Below are 14,505 nucleotides of genomic sequence, written 5' to 3' on the forward strand. Positions count from 1 at the left end.
TCAGGAAGTCCACGAAGGCGGCGGCGGCGGCCTTCTTCCGGAAACCCCCCCCACGCAGGAATCCCCCTGCGCGCCCACTCCCCGGGCGCAGCCTGTCCAGAATGAGCCTCCGCAGGCTGAAGCGAAGGATGCCGGCGGGACTCTCAAAGTAGGCCGGGGGCCGTGCGGTTTTCCCCTTCCACATGAGCGCTTCGATTTGCAGCAGCCCAAGTTGAGCTCTCGGACCGCCGCCTGCCCCCTGCAACGGACTCGGGGCCGCTGGGGGCTTCTCGCAAAGGGGGCGGAAGGGCCGGCTGGGGGATGAACTGGAGTCGGCCCAGGGGCTTTCTGCTCGGCAGGTGCTGCCGCGGCAGGCAACGCGACGCCGCTCAGCCCCCGGGTTTGCCCGCCAAGCGGCCCAACAGGCTGCCCGACTGCTGACTCTCCCCTCCCGACGGGGCTCCACCGGACGCCTCTCAGTCAGGCGCCGCTATAGAAGCCGAACAAAGGCAGAAGCGCCCACCGCCGCCCTCTTCCCGGGTTGCCCTCCTCCAGCAAGGACCGGCCGAGGCCGCTGTAGGCGCCCCTTGCTGGACCCCGCCGCACCAGCCCCGAGGCCTCGGGTCCCCGAAAGGCGGCCCGCGCGTGCAGGAGGCGGGGAACACGCTGCAGATGAGCCCCGGGTGCCCGTCCGCAAGGGAGGGGAGGCCCGTCTCTTCGGAGAAGCCCCCAAAGCTGTTGCTGGGGGGTGGGTGGGAGGGGGCAGCCCCGACGCGGCGGCCACGTGGACTTTGCGTCTTTCCGGAGCAGCGGCGCCACGTGACCCTCCCGCGCATCAGCTGATCCAAGAGGGCGGGAGGCGGGGCTGCTCGTGCTCCCGGTGAGTCCCGGCTGCAGCGGGAGAGTCCTCCCCCCACCCCCGGCGCCCCCAGCTGCAGCCCATCCGCGCTAGCCTCGCCTCTCTGCCCGCTGAGCTGTCGCCTCCTGCGCTCCGGAGAGTCCGCGGCCAGGCCGGACACCCCTTCCGGTAGCCGGCTCGGAGGGGTTCCGGGACTCCAGGTTTGGAGGCAGCTGAGCCCGGGAGGAGGGCGGGGCAGGGGTGCCCCCTTGCAGACTTCGGGCGGGAGCAGAGGAGGGCAAATGCAGGGCCACAAATGCGGTGGGGGGGGGAGACCGAGGCTTGGCTCCGGGGGAGGGGCTGTCAGCCAAGGGGCAGGGGTAGGAAGTGGCGCTGCTTTGCCCGCTTCTCCTTCCCCGTGTGACCCCGAGTCTTTGCCTCTGCAGGGAACGGTGAGGAGCTGCAATGGATCCCCTCCTGGCACAGGTGGAGAAAGACTTGGGCATCGCCCGCAGTCAGCTGCTGCTCAGGGGTTCCCACGTTGTTGCTCTCGTGCCCTTAAAATGGCTGGCGAGCCTGAAGGAGCGGGGGGTGCTGCCTGTCTCGTGCCCACAGCCCGAAGGCCTCAGCGAGCTGGAGATCCACGCCTGTCTCCAGCACTCGGTTCAGAAGCTGCCCGCAGGCTGGACCCGAGTGGAACTCCACGGACTGCAGAAAGTTTGGCTACGCTACCAGCTGACCGCAAGTGCCAATGCGCAGAAAGAGCCCACAGGAACCCCAGAGACCCTTCACGAGTTCATGCGCAGGGTGGCTTCCCAGAACTGTAGGAATCTCTGGAAACAAGCCCACCGCTCGTACGTCCAGCGCTACTACCCGGCCCCGGCTCCAGCCTCTGTCCAGGCCCTGGAGGGGCTCCGGGCGGCCCTCCAGAAGCTCTACTGCTGCCCGCTGGTCCACGTGGGGAGGGCCCTCTCTGGCTCCTCTCCTGCTAAAGAGGACGACGCCCCTTGCCACGCCCCCCCACGCTTCTCCAGTGTCCTGCAGGCGGATGTCCTGGTGGAGTCCTCGGAGATGCTCTTCCTGGTCTTCCCGTACGTATGGTACTCCCTGCGTGACCTCATCACCTTCAGCCCCGCCAAGCTGACAAACAGCCATGCCAAACTGCTCTTCATCCTCTTCCAGGTCTTGCTGGCCATGCAGGCCTGCCATGAGGCAGGCCTGGCATGTGGCATCTTCTCGCTAGAGGACGTGGCTGTGGATGAGAAGCTGTGTGCCCGGCTCAGGGTCCCACTTCAAGGGTACGAGCAGCCGGGCAGAGAGAGGGCCGGGGAGGGAGGAGCCGCAGCAGTAGCTTCTAGCACTCCAGACCAAGTGTCAGCAGAGGGCCAAGGGACCAGGGGCCCCGCGGCTGAAGAAGAAGGGGCTGGGTCCGTGCTAGACCTCGGGGATCTGGTGCTGGACTGGGTGAATGGCCGCCTCAGCAACTTTGACTACCTCATGCACCTGAACCGATTGGTGGGGCGGCGCCCGAGGGACCCCAACTATCATCCGGTGCTCCCTTGGGTGATGGACTTCACCACCCCAGGAGGACAATTCCGGGACCTGCGGAAGTCCAAGTTCCGCCTGAACAAGGGGGACAAGCAGTTGGACTTCACCTATGAGATGACCAAGCAGGCCTTTGTGGTGGGGGGAAGCGGCCTGAGTGGGGAGCAGCCTCACGTTCCTCATCACATCTCGGACGTCCTCTCCGACATCACCTATTACGTCTACACAGCCCGGCGGACACCCAAGGCGGTGCTGTGCACCCATGTCCGGTCCCAGTGGGAGCCCAACGAATACCCAGCCAACCTGGAGCGCATGCAGGCTTGGACCCCTGATGAGTGCATCCCCGAGTTCTACTCGGACCCCACCATCTTCAAGTCCATCCACCCCGACATGCCGGATCTGGAGGTGCCGCCCTGGTACGGCTCCTGCGAAGAGTTTGTTGCTGCCCACCGGACCCTACTAGAGAGCCCAGAGGTCTCTCGGGACCTGCACCACTGGATCGACCTCACCTTTGGCTACAAGCTGCTGGGTAAGGAGGCGGTCAAGGAGAAGAACGTCTGCCTGCATCTGGTGGACAACCACACCCACCTCACCAGCTACGGAGTGGTGCAACTCTTCGATCAGCCCCACCCCCGGCGGCTGGTGGGGGCCACCCTTCTGCCTACGGAGGCCCCTCTCTTCGCCCGACCCCTCATCCCCGCAGTCCAGGAGACACGAGTGCTGGAGACCCCCAAGTGGAGACATGCGACTGCTGGGCTGGTCATTGATGCAGCTGCCTGCGAAAGCCAGTTCGGGCCGAGCCTGGGAGAGGAGGTGGAGCAGGGGGCGGAGGCCCTGGAATCTACCCCGGTGCCCGGCAGAGGCTCGGAGCTGCCCGGTCCTCCCGCCCAGGGCCCCGGCTTCCCTGTAGACAGCAGGCCTCTCGGCTGGAGGACCAAGGCCGCTGGCCCCCTCCTCCAGGGGGAAGGGGTGGAGGAGAAGCTGGTCCTCCCAGAGGGCCACAAGCTGCTCCAGGCTTTGGAGGAGCTGGAGAAGCTGGATGCTTTCCTGCTGAAGGCTGCGCACGGGGCGGTGGGCCGGCTGGAGCAACCCCCCTTGCCGCCCCCAGTGGCTCTCTCGGACCTTTTCCAGAGGGACATGCAGGTGCTGGGGGTGCTAGTGGGTGAGATCCTCTTTGCCCCCAAGCTGCGCACCTCCAAGCCGACGGCCTCACTGCGGGAGCGCTTCCAGACTGTCCGGAGGCTCTGCTGGCTTCATCCCAAGGAGGTTCCCCCTCCACTGCAGCATCTGCTGGAGGTGCTGCTGCGGCTGAAGGTCCCGGACCTCCAGCTTTTCGGGGAGGAGGGGGGCAGCAGGGGGCCCCAGCTCTTCGCCTACAAGCCCGTCTGGCAAGGCCTGCCCCCGCCGTGCCCCTGGCAGCTGCTGAGCCCCCACAGCGGGGTCCTGCCCTTCCCGGCGTACTTCCCTGCCTTGCACAGGTTCATCCTGACCTACCTCTCCCAAGAGGCCGGGGACGAGGGGCAGGGCCGCGAGCTGGTCTTCCAGCTGTGGCAGCAGCTGGACGGGGTGCTGAGCGGCATCACTCCCGAAGGCCTGGAGATCCTGCTGCCCTTCATCCTAGCTCTGCTGTCTGAGCAGAGGACGGCTGTCCACGCCGCCTGGTATCTCTTTGAGCCCATCGCCAGAGCCCTGGGCCCCAAGAACACCAACAAGTACCTGCTCAAGCTCCTGATCGGTGCCTACGAGAGCCCCCGGGGCCTCCACGGCCGCTTCTACCTCTACACGGACTGCTTCGTGGCCCAGCTGATGGCCCGGCTGGGGCTGCAGCCCTTCCTCGCCCACCTGCTGCCTCACCTCCTGCAGGTGCTGGGGGGTGCAGAGGGCTCCTTCCAGGAGGAGAACAAGGCTTTGATGCTGAGCGCGGCGGAGGAGGACGGCGAGGAGAGCGGCAGGAGCAGCCCGGACTCTCGCTCCTTTGGGGAGGAGGCCAAGGGGGACGCCGGCCTGGAGCTGGTGAACTACATGTCCGGCATCAGCCTCCACGACCAGGCCTACCCGCCAGAGAGCGAGGAGCTTCCAAACGGCCTCTACCTGGCCGAGGCCCTGAGCCTGGGCCAGCTGAGCGACAAGGATGATGCCGGCGAGGAACTCCTGGCGGAGGACCTACAAGATAAAGCTGCCGGCCTTCAGTGCCTGGACGGCAGCCGTGACCCAAAGCACAGCGAGGAGGAGGAGGAGGAGGAGGAAGAGGACGGGGAAGAAGGCCGCAAGGAGGCTGCTTTGACCACAGAAGAGCCAGCTCTCTCAGGAGCTGCTGGCCACTCTGCAGAGGCCACTCTGGCTGAGGAAGATGGGCAGGCAGAGCCTGGGGAAAGCCGGCAAGATCTGCTGGACCAGGATGTGGACAAAGAGCAGAGTATCCTGCTAGGTGAGTTGCCGCGTGACTGAGAGGGGTCCTGTAGAGAGTTCGGGGGGGGGGGGTTGCTGGGCAATGATCTACGGAGCAGGTCGTTGCAGCTCAGGGTTTCCCCTTGGCCTGGCTTGAAGAGCAGGAGCGCCCCACCCAGCGGGGGTCAGAATCCAGGAGGGGGGAGCCACGGGGGAGGGGGTGCCCCAGCGTAGCAGCTGGAGGCTCTGCCTGGCCTGCTGTGTCCCAGGGGGCAGGAGAGCCAGCACGGCTGGGAGCTTTGGGTGTGACTTTGGGGCTGCTCTTTATCTGCCCTCTTCACTGCAGACACAGCCTGCAAGATGGTGCGGTGGCTCTCGGCCAAGCTGGGCCCCACCACCGCCTGCCGGTACGTCGCCAGGAACCTCCTCCGGCTGCTGGCCTCCTGCTATCTGGGTGAGCTTCTCTCCTGGGACGGGAGTGCGGGTGGCAGCGTGGCATGGCTGGCAAGGCTCGGGATGCACCCCTCCCACCGCCTAGGCAACGCTCCTGCTCCCCCCCCCCAGGTGCAAGCAGGCAGCAGTTTGTGGCTGGGGCCGAAGAGGGTGGCCCTCCGAACGCTGGGAACCTGGAGCAGAGGCGGCCCGTGGCGGGCGACATGGTCTCCGAGCCGGTGCTCACCTGCCTGGTCCACATAGCACACCTCTACGGGGAGCCGGTCCTCACCTACCTCTACCTGCCTTACATCAGCTACCTGGTCAGTCTTCCGCCTTCTGCCCCGGCCCTCCTAACCTCCACTGCACCGCCCACTCAGGGATGGCCGTTTCGGGCACTCCTGCCGGACCGCAGGTGTCGGCCGTGGGAGATCTGTAGCCCCCCCCCTTTGGTTAAAAACCCCTCCCCGAGTTTGGTGCCCAGGCCGCAAGGAGAGACTGTGGAGGTCAGGCAGCTGGACGGGCAGGGGGCATTTCTTGGAGGGTTTCTACCCTCCAAGCTGAAGGACGGTGGGCTGGCCGTCCATCAGCACCCAAAGGCTGCCCTTAGCCAGGCTGGGTGTCCTTGCACTGCAGCCTTCGTCCTGCTGAAGGGCTCCTGCAGGCCAGAGACTGACCCCCCCCTCCCATATTGTGCACAGCTTCTGCCAAGGGAAGGGGGGGGGTCAGTCTCTGTCTGCCCCCGCACCCCGGACTGAGGCCTTTTGCAGAGGAAGCCTGTTGGGGCCCTTCTGCTTTTGCTTCCATCAGGCAGTTCCTCATTTTTACGTCAGCTCTTCCCTCCGAGGAAGAGGCTCCGTTGTGGGAGGGGCCACTCCCTGGGCGAGTCTCACCCGAGTGTTTCCTCCCTCCCCCCCCCCCCCGAGACCCTCTTCCTGTTTCAGGCTGTGGAAACGCCAGGCAGCCCCTGAATTTATGCCCTCTAGCAGGGATGTCGTCATGGGCCAAAAGCCCATACGAGTACATGCGTGCCCGCACCCATGGTGCAATGCATGTGTGACAGCCTCCTGCGCATGTATACGTGACACCCCTGTCTTCCCCCACCCGCACATGCGCATGTGACCGCCCCCGGTGCTCTGTCTTGGGCCTAGCAGGCCTCCTTGCAGCCTCCTGGACCAAAAGCCGCCCCCCCGCGCTCTCCCCTGCGCATGAGAGCACATCTCCCGCATGCGCCCTGCCCCTGTGCACGTGTGGCCAAGACCGGGAAATCAGCTGGGCAGCGGAGGGGTGCGCACAGGCGTGGTGGCGCTGAGCTGGGGCGGAGGGCTCTGCCTGGCACCTGTGCCCTCCGTGTGTCACAGATTCCCCCTCCTGGCCCCATAATAGAATCCCAGCCCCCCCCTCTCCCGCTTCATGTCGCCTTCCTCTTCCCCGCCATCCGAGTCAGCAAGGCGCCTCTTTGAAACGGACCTCCAGCTGACCCTTCTGCCCCTTCTGCCCCCCTCCCATTCCATTGCCATTCAGCTTCCCCCCCCTTCCTCGACTCCTCAGCCTCTCCGGAGAGAGTTCCCCATTCCCCACCCCCTGTGGAGGAAAAGGCCAGCCTGTCCAGCGCGTGAAGCCTCCCCCTCGCTGACCCCTGCCGTTGGCCTGAGCTCCTGCCCCTCCCTGCCATGGGCTGGATTGTGGCCCCCTCCCCAAACCCTTCGCATCCCCACTAGGGGCCCCTCTTTGGCACGGCAGGAAGCACTGTCGTAGTCGGCCGAGAGGGGCCTTCTGCTCGGCCGTGGGGGGGGGGCTGCAGGGGGGGGCTCCGGTCCCTGCCCATCACCAGGCTTTCCCTCCAGGTTGCTCCTGGCAGTGGGACGGCAGCCAGCCGCCTGAACAGCCGCAAGGAAGCTGGGCTCTTGGCAGCCGTGGCGCTCGGCCAGAAGATCGTGGTCTACCTGTCGGACAGCACCCTGATGGACATCCTCCCCAGGATCGGCCAGGAGGTCCTGCTCCCCCTTCTGGGCTTCCTCACCTCACCCACCCTCAGGTGCGCCTGGCTGGGAGGGGGCCGAGTGGCCGCGCCCAAAGTACCGCCAGCCTCTTCCTTCAGCACCCGTGTGCAGCACAGGCTCCCCTCGGAGGGGCGGCTGGAAGAGGCACAGACCCCCCACCCCACCCACCCCTTAAGCGATGCCTGCGATTCCCATGTGGCAGCCAAGGGGGGTGGGGCGGGGGGGGCAGGCTGGGCAGCGCGGTGGGTGCTGAGGGTCTCTTCCCAACAGTTTCCCCAGTGGGGCCCAGGGCCGCGTCGTCTTGTGCCTCAAAACCATCCGGCTGATGGTGCTGGTTTGCTTACGGATCGGACCGGAGATGGCTCAGCAGCACCTGCGCGACGCCCTCCGCGGCTTCTTCCGGAGCTTCTCCTCGCTGCCCTCGGAGTCCGTGAGTCTGCTGTGCCCCTGGGAGGGTCCCTGATGGGAGGGGCCACGCTCAGTGCCCGCCCTCCAATTTGCCTCTGGGATCCTGCTGGGGTGGGCAAAGGGGCTCCTCCTGGCAGCTGTCCAGATGGCATGGCCGGACGGCGGCTGCTGTGGGAATGAGCCGGGAGCCTTCTGTGCCAGGAAAGTCTCCTGCGGGGGCTCCAAGAGGAGGCAACGGGCGGGGAGGGCCTTTCCTTCTCCTTCAGCCGCTCTGCAGGTGTGACAAAGCAGGTCCCCTCTTGGCAGGGCCAGCCGCCGTCTCCGGACCCCTCGGCTCTTCTGGAGCTCCAGAAGGTCTTCAGCCCAGAAATGGCCTACGTTGCCTTCGTGCCCTTCTCTTCTCTGCTGGGTGAGAACCCTGCCCCTCCCTCCTCCCCCTGCCCCTCCCCTGCGCCCTGCAAGAGAGGGAGGGGGGAGGCTGGGCTTCTCCATCGGTCGGGGGGGGGGGCAGGAAGCTTCTCAGGGGGTTTTGCGATAACCCCCCCCTGCCCCCACCTGGGAGCAAAACTCTCCTCTTTCTCTTTTTGTTTCCTCCCCTCCCGGCAGGTGACGCCTTCCACACGATTGTGCCCAACCACGCCTCCGTCAGGCAGCTGGCCAGCCTTCACCTGGAGCAGGCTACTCCCTTGTCCGAAAGGCAGGCTGGGCCGGGCCAGGCCCCCTCGGAGCAGGAGGCGCTGGGAGCCAAGCCCCCTCCCGCCCTGCCCGAGGACCCGCGTTCGGGCACCTTCGGGGGCGTGCTGGTGGGCAACCGCATCCAGGTGCCCCCCGAAGGCCAGCAGGAGTTCTCGGGCGGGGCCAGGGGCGGCCTGCTCCCCAAGCTGGGGGGCCCGGAGGGGGAGACGCTCAAGCGGGAGCTGCGCTCCAGTGCCCGCCTCCTCTCGGGCAACTGGTTGGCTTACTGGCAGTACGAGATCGGGGTCGGGCAGCACGACCCCCCCTTCCACTTCCACCAGATCAGGCTGCAGAGCTTCGTGGGCCACGGGGGGGCCGTCAAGTGCCTGGCCCCCCTGAGCGGGGAGGACTTCTTCCTGAGCGGCAGCAAGGACAAGACCGTGCGCCTCTGGCCCTCTACAACCGGGGGGACGGCACCCACGAGACCGAGCCCCGGCTGACCTACGACCGGCACAAGAAGTCCGTCTTCTACGTCGGCCTGCTGGAGGCCCCGCAGCACGTGGTCAGCTGCGACGGCACCATCCACATCTGGGACGTCCCCACTGGTAGGTGCCCCCCCCCTTAGTCTCCGGCCACCTCGACTCACCACCAGCAAATGGCCTGGACGGACCCCGAGGTGCTTGGGACTGGGGGCGTGGGGGGCTCATCCGCAGGCGCCTTCCGTGGCCATGGTGGGCAGTCCCTGGCAGAGGGTCTCCCTGAAGCTCAAGGCTGCGGGGTCTCCCTCCCCTCCTGGGGCCCAAGACTGATGCATTAGCTCCTCCTTGAGTGGAGAGGCCCCCTCCTCACCTCAGCTGGAGGAAAGGAGACCCCGGTGGGGCAGTTCACCCCTTTTTTTTGAAAAAGACAATTTGGAAGCAACTCAGAGACTCTGCTTGACACCCCTTCGGTGCGGGTCAGGGCATTGGGGAGAGTCTCTGAAACCTTCCTCCGGTGCTTCCTGGGCACGGCCCCTTCCCCTGTGCGGCCCCTTCCCTCTGAGGGCGCAGCTCAGCCGGGTCTCTTCTGCAGGAAAAGGGGTGCGTAGCTTTGAGGCGCTGGACTCCAAGGCCCCCATCACGGCCCTCTGCCCTATGCCCGCCCCCTACGGCAGCATCAGCATCGCCAGCGCAGACTCGGTGCTCCGCTTCATCGACCACCGGAAGCCAGGCTGGCAGGTAGCGCCTGGGACCATGGCGGGGGGGGAGGGGAGTGGCGGGGGGGGGGGGCAAGGGTCTTGCTCTGCTTTTCCTAGCTGGGGAAGTGATCTTCGTGGAGGCGATGACCCATCGTCCCCTGACGCCTCTGCACTCTGGGCTCTACAGCAGGAATTCCGGCTGGCCAGCGCACCCAACGCCGGCCTCATCCGCTGCCTGGCTGTCAGTCCCAGCGGGCGCAGCGTGGCAGCCGGCTTCTCCTCTGGCTTCATGGTCCTTCTGGACACCCGGACGGGCCTGATCCAGAAGGCTTGGTCAGCCCACGAGGGAGACATCCTTCAGGTCAAGGTGAGCGGCGGGGCGAAGGCCGCAGCGGCCCCAGGGCGACTTCCAGGCCCATCCTGGTTCCTGCTCCTGTGCCCAGCAGCTCCAAGGGCCACTTCCAGGAGACCCATCAGCCTGCCCTGGGGACTCTGGGGTTGCCCAGCTCCCGGGCTGCCTGGGGAATGAGGAGGCTGCCTGGCCTGGTGGTGGGCCTGGGTGGAAGCAGAGCCTTTGGGAGTCCTGGAAGTGCTGGTGGCCCTTCACGCTGGAGCTTTTCCCTGGCATCACTTGGCAAAGGTGCTGGCAGCCTCCCCTGGACACTGAGCAGATGGGGTTTAGCCCCTGGGCGGAATAGCAGGGGCCCCAAGGAGCCTGCAGCCCCCTCCCGTCTCAGCCCTGGGCAGTTGGGGGCGGACACTGCCCACTAGCAGCCTCCCAGCCTCCCTTCCATTCTGGGAAGGGGCAAAGGGGGGGTGGGTGGGCGAGGGCTGTCGCAGCACTCCTGGGACCTACCAGCGCTGGGTCAAGGCTGATTTCCTCTCCCTGTTAGGCCACGGAGGGCAACATGCTGGTCAGCTCCTCCTCCGACCACTCGCTGACCATCTGGAAAGACCTGGAGCCCGAAGCCCCTGCAGATGTACAAGTCCTCCTCGGAGCCCGTCCACCACCTTCGACCTCTACGGCAGTGAGGTGGTGGCCGGCACGGTGGCCAACAGGATCAGCGTCTACGCTTTCCAGGGTCCCTCGGCCCCCGGGACCACCAAGCTGAGCTCCGAGAACTTCCGAGGGACCCTCACCAGCTTGGCTCTCCTTCCCACCAAATGCCAGCTGCTGCTGGGTTCGGACAACGGCACTGTCCGGCTGCTGGCCTAGCCCCTGCTTCTGGACGGGGACAGCTGTGGCTGGCCAAAAGCCCGGGGGGGGGGAACCGGAAGGTCGGGGGCGACCCTCCCCCCCCATAGTCCTGCTGCAGGGCAACCCAAGAAATGCCAAGCGCCCCCTTCACCTTATGTGCCTGATGCTCCCTGGGGACCGGCAGAGATGTCCCCGGATGCCTGGGGGTATCTGTGTGCCCTTCCCCCCTAACGTGGGGGCTAGCAGGAGGAGGGAGGGAATAGCACCGGATTCCACAGCCTTTGTGGGGGGGGGGGGCAGGACTGCCAGGCTGTGCTCCTCCCTTCACTGCTTTCTCTCCCCTGATCCAGTCCAGCACTTTCCCCTCCCTCCCCTGGAACTGGGATGGTGGGGCAGACACGGGGGGGGGGGGGGTGTTCTCACTGTTGATTGAACAATTTGCAAGAAATAAACGTCCTGAGAAGCTGAGATCCTCAATGACATTTTGCTGAGGAGGCGGGGAAGCCCCCCCCCCAATCTCAGTTGGAGGAGGCATCCCCCCCCACCCTCCAAAGAGCAAAGGAGAGGCAGGTGCGGTAGCGCCTCTCCCCTCCCCCGACCGGGACTCGGATTCGAGGACGCGACAGGCCTTTTCTCCAGAGACCCCGTGGAAAGGGCCCCGCTGTGGGTCTGCCACGGGGGAGGTCAGCCTGGCCTCGATTCCAGCCCTGGGGCTGCCGTTGCGAGGGGTCTGAGAAGAGGGACACCACAGCAGCAGCCCCCCTTCTCCCCCCCCAGTCTCCTGGTCAGAGTCCGGTCCTTTCAGCAGCCGGTGGGTCCAGCAGCTCTGCGGCCTCCGAGGCTCAGGCGGTCACTCGGTTTGCGACAGAGTCAGTGATGGACCTGGATCCGTTTCATGACCCCACGATTCCTTTGTAGCAGCTGCTGTGATTCGCTTAAGAGCCTGGGAAAAAAGGTGGTAAAACAGGGGGCCACGATTCACTTAACGATTCTGTTCCCGACGCCCAAGTCAAGAAACTGCCTGTAGACGGAAGTGGGGCCAATCCCACCAAGAAGCCCCTGGTTATGTGCTGGACACGAGAGCCCCACAGGGACGCTGTGTGGGGCTCCTGCCCTCCCCTCCCCTGGGGGTTGGAGTGGCTGGCTTTTAAGGGACATTTTCCCCCCAAGTGAGCCCGGTCCTGCCTTCTCAACACCCCCCCCCCGAAACCTCCCTGTCCACTCTTGACAAAGCACGGGAGGGGGAGGGCTGCGCAGTGGCTGCCTAGAGTGGGGGCCGTTGGGCGGAGGGGGGCTTTCTCCCCATTTGTTCAGAGGAGCTCATGGGGGGGGGCTAAACTGCCAAGAGCAGGTGGGGGGGGGGGTCTGGGCCCCTTCCCCAGAGAGGCTGCTTCCTGTAGGGCACAGAGGCCTGTCTCCGCCCACCCCCTCCGGTCAACCTGGGAGGGGGCCGCGTTGCTCCCTGGACTTGAGATTCTGAACAAATATTTAACTGGAGGCCGGGAGTCAATATTTATTCTGCCAGGGGGAAAGAATCTGTGGCGCAGGCGTTGCTGCTGGTTCCTGCTTGGCCTGGGGCTTTCTGCCCCCTTTCAGGGCCGGAGCAGGGTAGCGGCGGAGCTGTGGGGAGAAGCTGCTCAAGGAAGGAGATGAAGTAGGGGCAGCAAGGGGGTGAACTGAGCAGGGGGGGGGCAAGAATTCTGCCATCCTTGGCCTGCACAACCCTTGCCCTTTTTTGGGCAGTCCGGAAGCCACTCCGTTTCCTGGGGCTTTCTGACGGATCTGGGTGGGGGTGGGGGCGCTTCCTGCCCCCCAGGAAATGTGGCACTTCCTCCGCAGAGGGGGGGAGAGGGCCAAAGAAGGAGGCCCTTCCCCAACCAGGCTAGCTGCAGCCAGTGCCCCTTGGTGCCAGGGCTGACCCCGGGGGTCCTGAAGGGAAGGGAAGGGGGGGGGGGAAGGAACCTCCGCAGAGCCCCCAGGTCAGCACAGCCTCTCCCCTCCTGCAGCCCCCTCCTCCGCTTCCCGATGGCTCTGCTGCTCTGGCCACTGCTGGCCGCCTGCCTGCCTGCTCTGAGTGCTGGGCAAGACCAGGTGAGTTGCAGCTGCTCCCCTTGGATGATCCTTCCGTGGGGCGGGGGGGGCCACGAGGAAGAAGACCCCCGCCCGAGGTCTGGAATCGAATCCTGGCCCCTCCTGGACAGAAGGCCTCTGTGGCTGCTGTAGCTGACCGTGACCTCCCTCCCGAAGGCTGCCGTGGTCGGGCCAGTGGCCGAGGGGGACGGGGGCAGCATTCTTCCGTCGACAGCATTGGTGTGCCCCCCCCCCATGAGAGAGAGCCCCTCCCGAAAACGGCTTTGCCACTCTCCGTCTCCCGTGTTTTGATGCCGCCTCCTGCAGAGGTAGAGCCGGAGTGGGTGGCAAGAAGCCGTGGCTCACTGTGGGCTTCCCTTCCAGGCCACCTTTGTTCCCGACGTGGGCTGGGATGACGGTGCCCAGAGGAACATGCTGCTGGTAAGGAGGAGGGGGCCTGGGTGGCTTCTCTGTGCGTCCCTAGCGGAGGAAGCCGCTTCAAATCCTGCTTCCCCAACCTGCAAGGGGGCACTGGGGAGGTCAGCGAGGGGGCACCCAGGGCCAGGAAGTGGGGAGCTTTGCTCGGCCCTGCCTGGCAGCCATGCGGGAGGGTCTGGGCGGCAGCTCTTAGGACAAAGGAGGGGCAGAGGCCGGAAAAGGCAGGTCGGGCGCAGAAGACCGAGTCAGTCCTGGGGGGGGGCAAAGGTGAAACTCCTCCCAAGGGCAGGAGAGGCCCCCCTGGGGACGCCTGCCCACAGTGTAAAGGGCAGCTGGGAGAGGAAATGGGGAGGGGGGCTTCCACGCCCTGGTGGGCAAGGGGTGATGGGGTCCCTCTGTAGGCCAAGACCAGGCCATGGACCTCCTCCTTCAGCTGGCTGGTCCAGGGCAACGGGGAGAGGATCTTGGCAGCAGGCCGGGGGGGGGGGGGGGAGAAAGGGATCAGGGAAGAGCAGCCAGGAGGGTTAAAGGAAGAGCCGAGGTGGCGCAGTGGTTAGGGTGGAGCACTGCAGGCCACTTCAGCTGACTGTTATCTGCAGTTCAGTGGTTCTAATCTCACCGGCTCAAGGTCGACTCAGCCTTCCATCCTTCCGAGGTGGGTGAAATGAGGACCCAGATTGTGGGGGCAAGTTGCTGACTCAATTAAACCGCTTAGAGAGGGCCGAAAGCCCTATGAAGCGGTATATAAGTCTAATTAATAATAATTAATAATAATAATAAAGGCCTGGAGGCTAAAACAGAGGAAGAAGTTGCAAGAATTGGGCGTGGCCGGTCTGGAGAAAAGAAGGACTGGGGGGGACAAGACAGCATCTTCCAGTAGTTGAGGGGCTTCCCGGAAGAATAGGAGCCCCCCCCCATTCCCCAAAGCACCAGAAGGCCAGACAAGAAGCAACGGATGGGGGCTCAAGGGGGGAGAGCAGCCACTGGGACTCGGGAGAAACGTCCTCAGAGGGAGGAGAAGGGACCAGTATGGAGGGCTGGACGCCAGGCGTCCTGGGGCTCTGGCGCTGCGGGTGGTCTAAGAGGAGAGTGGACAGTTTCCTTTGGGGTGAAATGAGATACAGGGCAGGGGGGTGTCGAACTCGGGTGGTCACAGTGGCATCATGTGACATGAATTCCCCCCCCCCGTTCGCTAAACTGGGCGTGGCCAGTGCGTGACACATCTGACCTGCTGGGGGCTGTTTGACACCCACGGTCTAGGGTCTCCCGCTCGAGCAGAGGGGTTGGGCTAGAAGACCTCCGGGGGCCCTTCCAGGTCTATTCTCATTTATCTGGTCCGATCCCCTCCACGGTG

At 65.3% G+C, this 14,505-nt stretch overlaps 2 protein-coding genes across 2 annotated transcripts in view; both read left to right on the forward strand.

The window, feature by feature from the left end:
* Positions 1 to 835: 835 nt before the first annotated feature.
* On the forward strand, positions 836 to 11,586 carry WDR81 (WD repeat domain 81). The gene is given in 14 exon segments (XM_087702909.1): positions 836 to 1,038; positions 1,275 to 4,790; positions 5,097 to 5,204; positions 5,315 to 5,505; positions 7,030 to 7,220; positions 7,456 to 7,615; positions 7,900 to 8,002; positions 8,200 to 8,721; positions 8,724 to 8,873; positions 9,340 to 9,485; positions 9,633 to 9,812; positions 10,339 to 10,407; positions 10,409 to 10,453; positions 10,455 to 11,586. Coding segments are annotated over 13 exon segments (5,580 nt in total). The 5' UTR covers positions 836 to 1,038; positions 1,275 to 1,282; the 3' UTR covers positions 10,662 to 11,586.
* Positions 11,587 to 12,668: 1,082 nt separating this feature from the next.
* Positions 12,669 to 14,505, forward strand: part of SERPINF2 (serpin family F member 2) — a 3,402-nt gene continuing 1,565 nt past the window's right edge. The window contains 2 exon segments of the mRNA XM_087702892.1: positions 12,669 to 12,734; positions 13,098 to 13,154. Coding sequence (XP_087559018.1) covers positions 12,669 to 12,734; positions 13,098 to 13,154 — 123 coding nt within the window.

Source organism: Thamnophis sirtalis, unplaced genomic scaffold (genome assembly GCF_051295495.1).
Source record: "Thamnophis sirtalis isolate CommonGarterSnake01/CBP01778 unplaced genomic scaffold, rThaSir2_p1.2 scaffold_17, whole genome shotgun sequence".
Taxonomy (NCBI): Eukaryota; Metazoa; Chordata; class Lepidosauria; order Squamata; family Natricidae; genus Thamnophis; species Thamnophis sirtalis.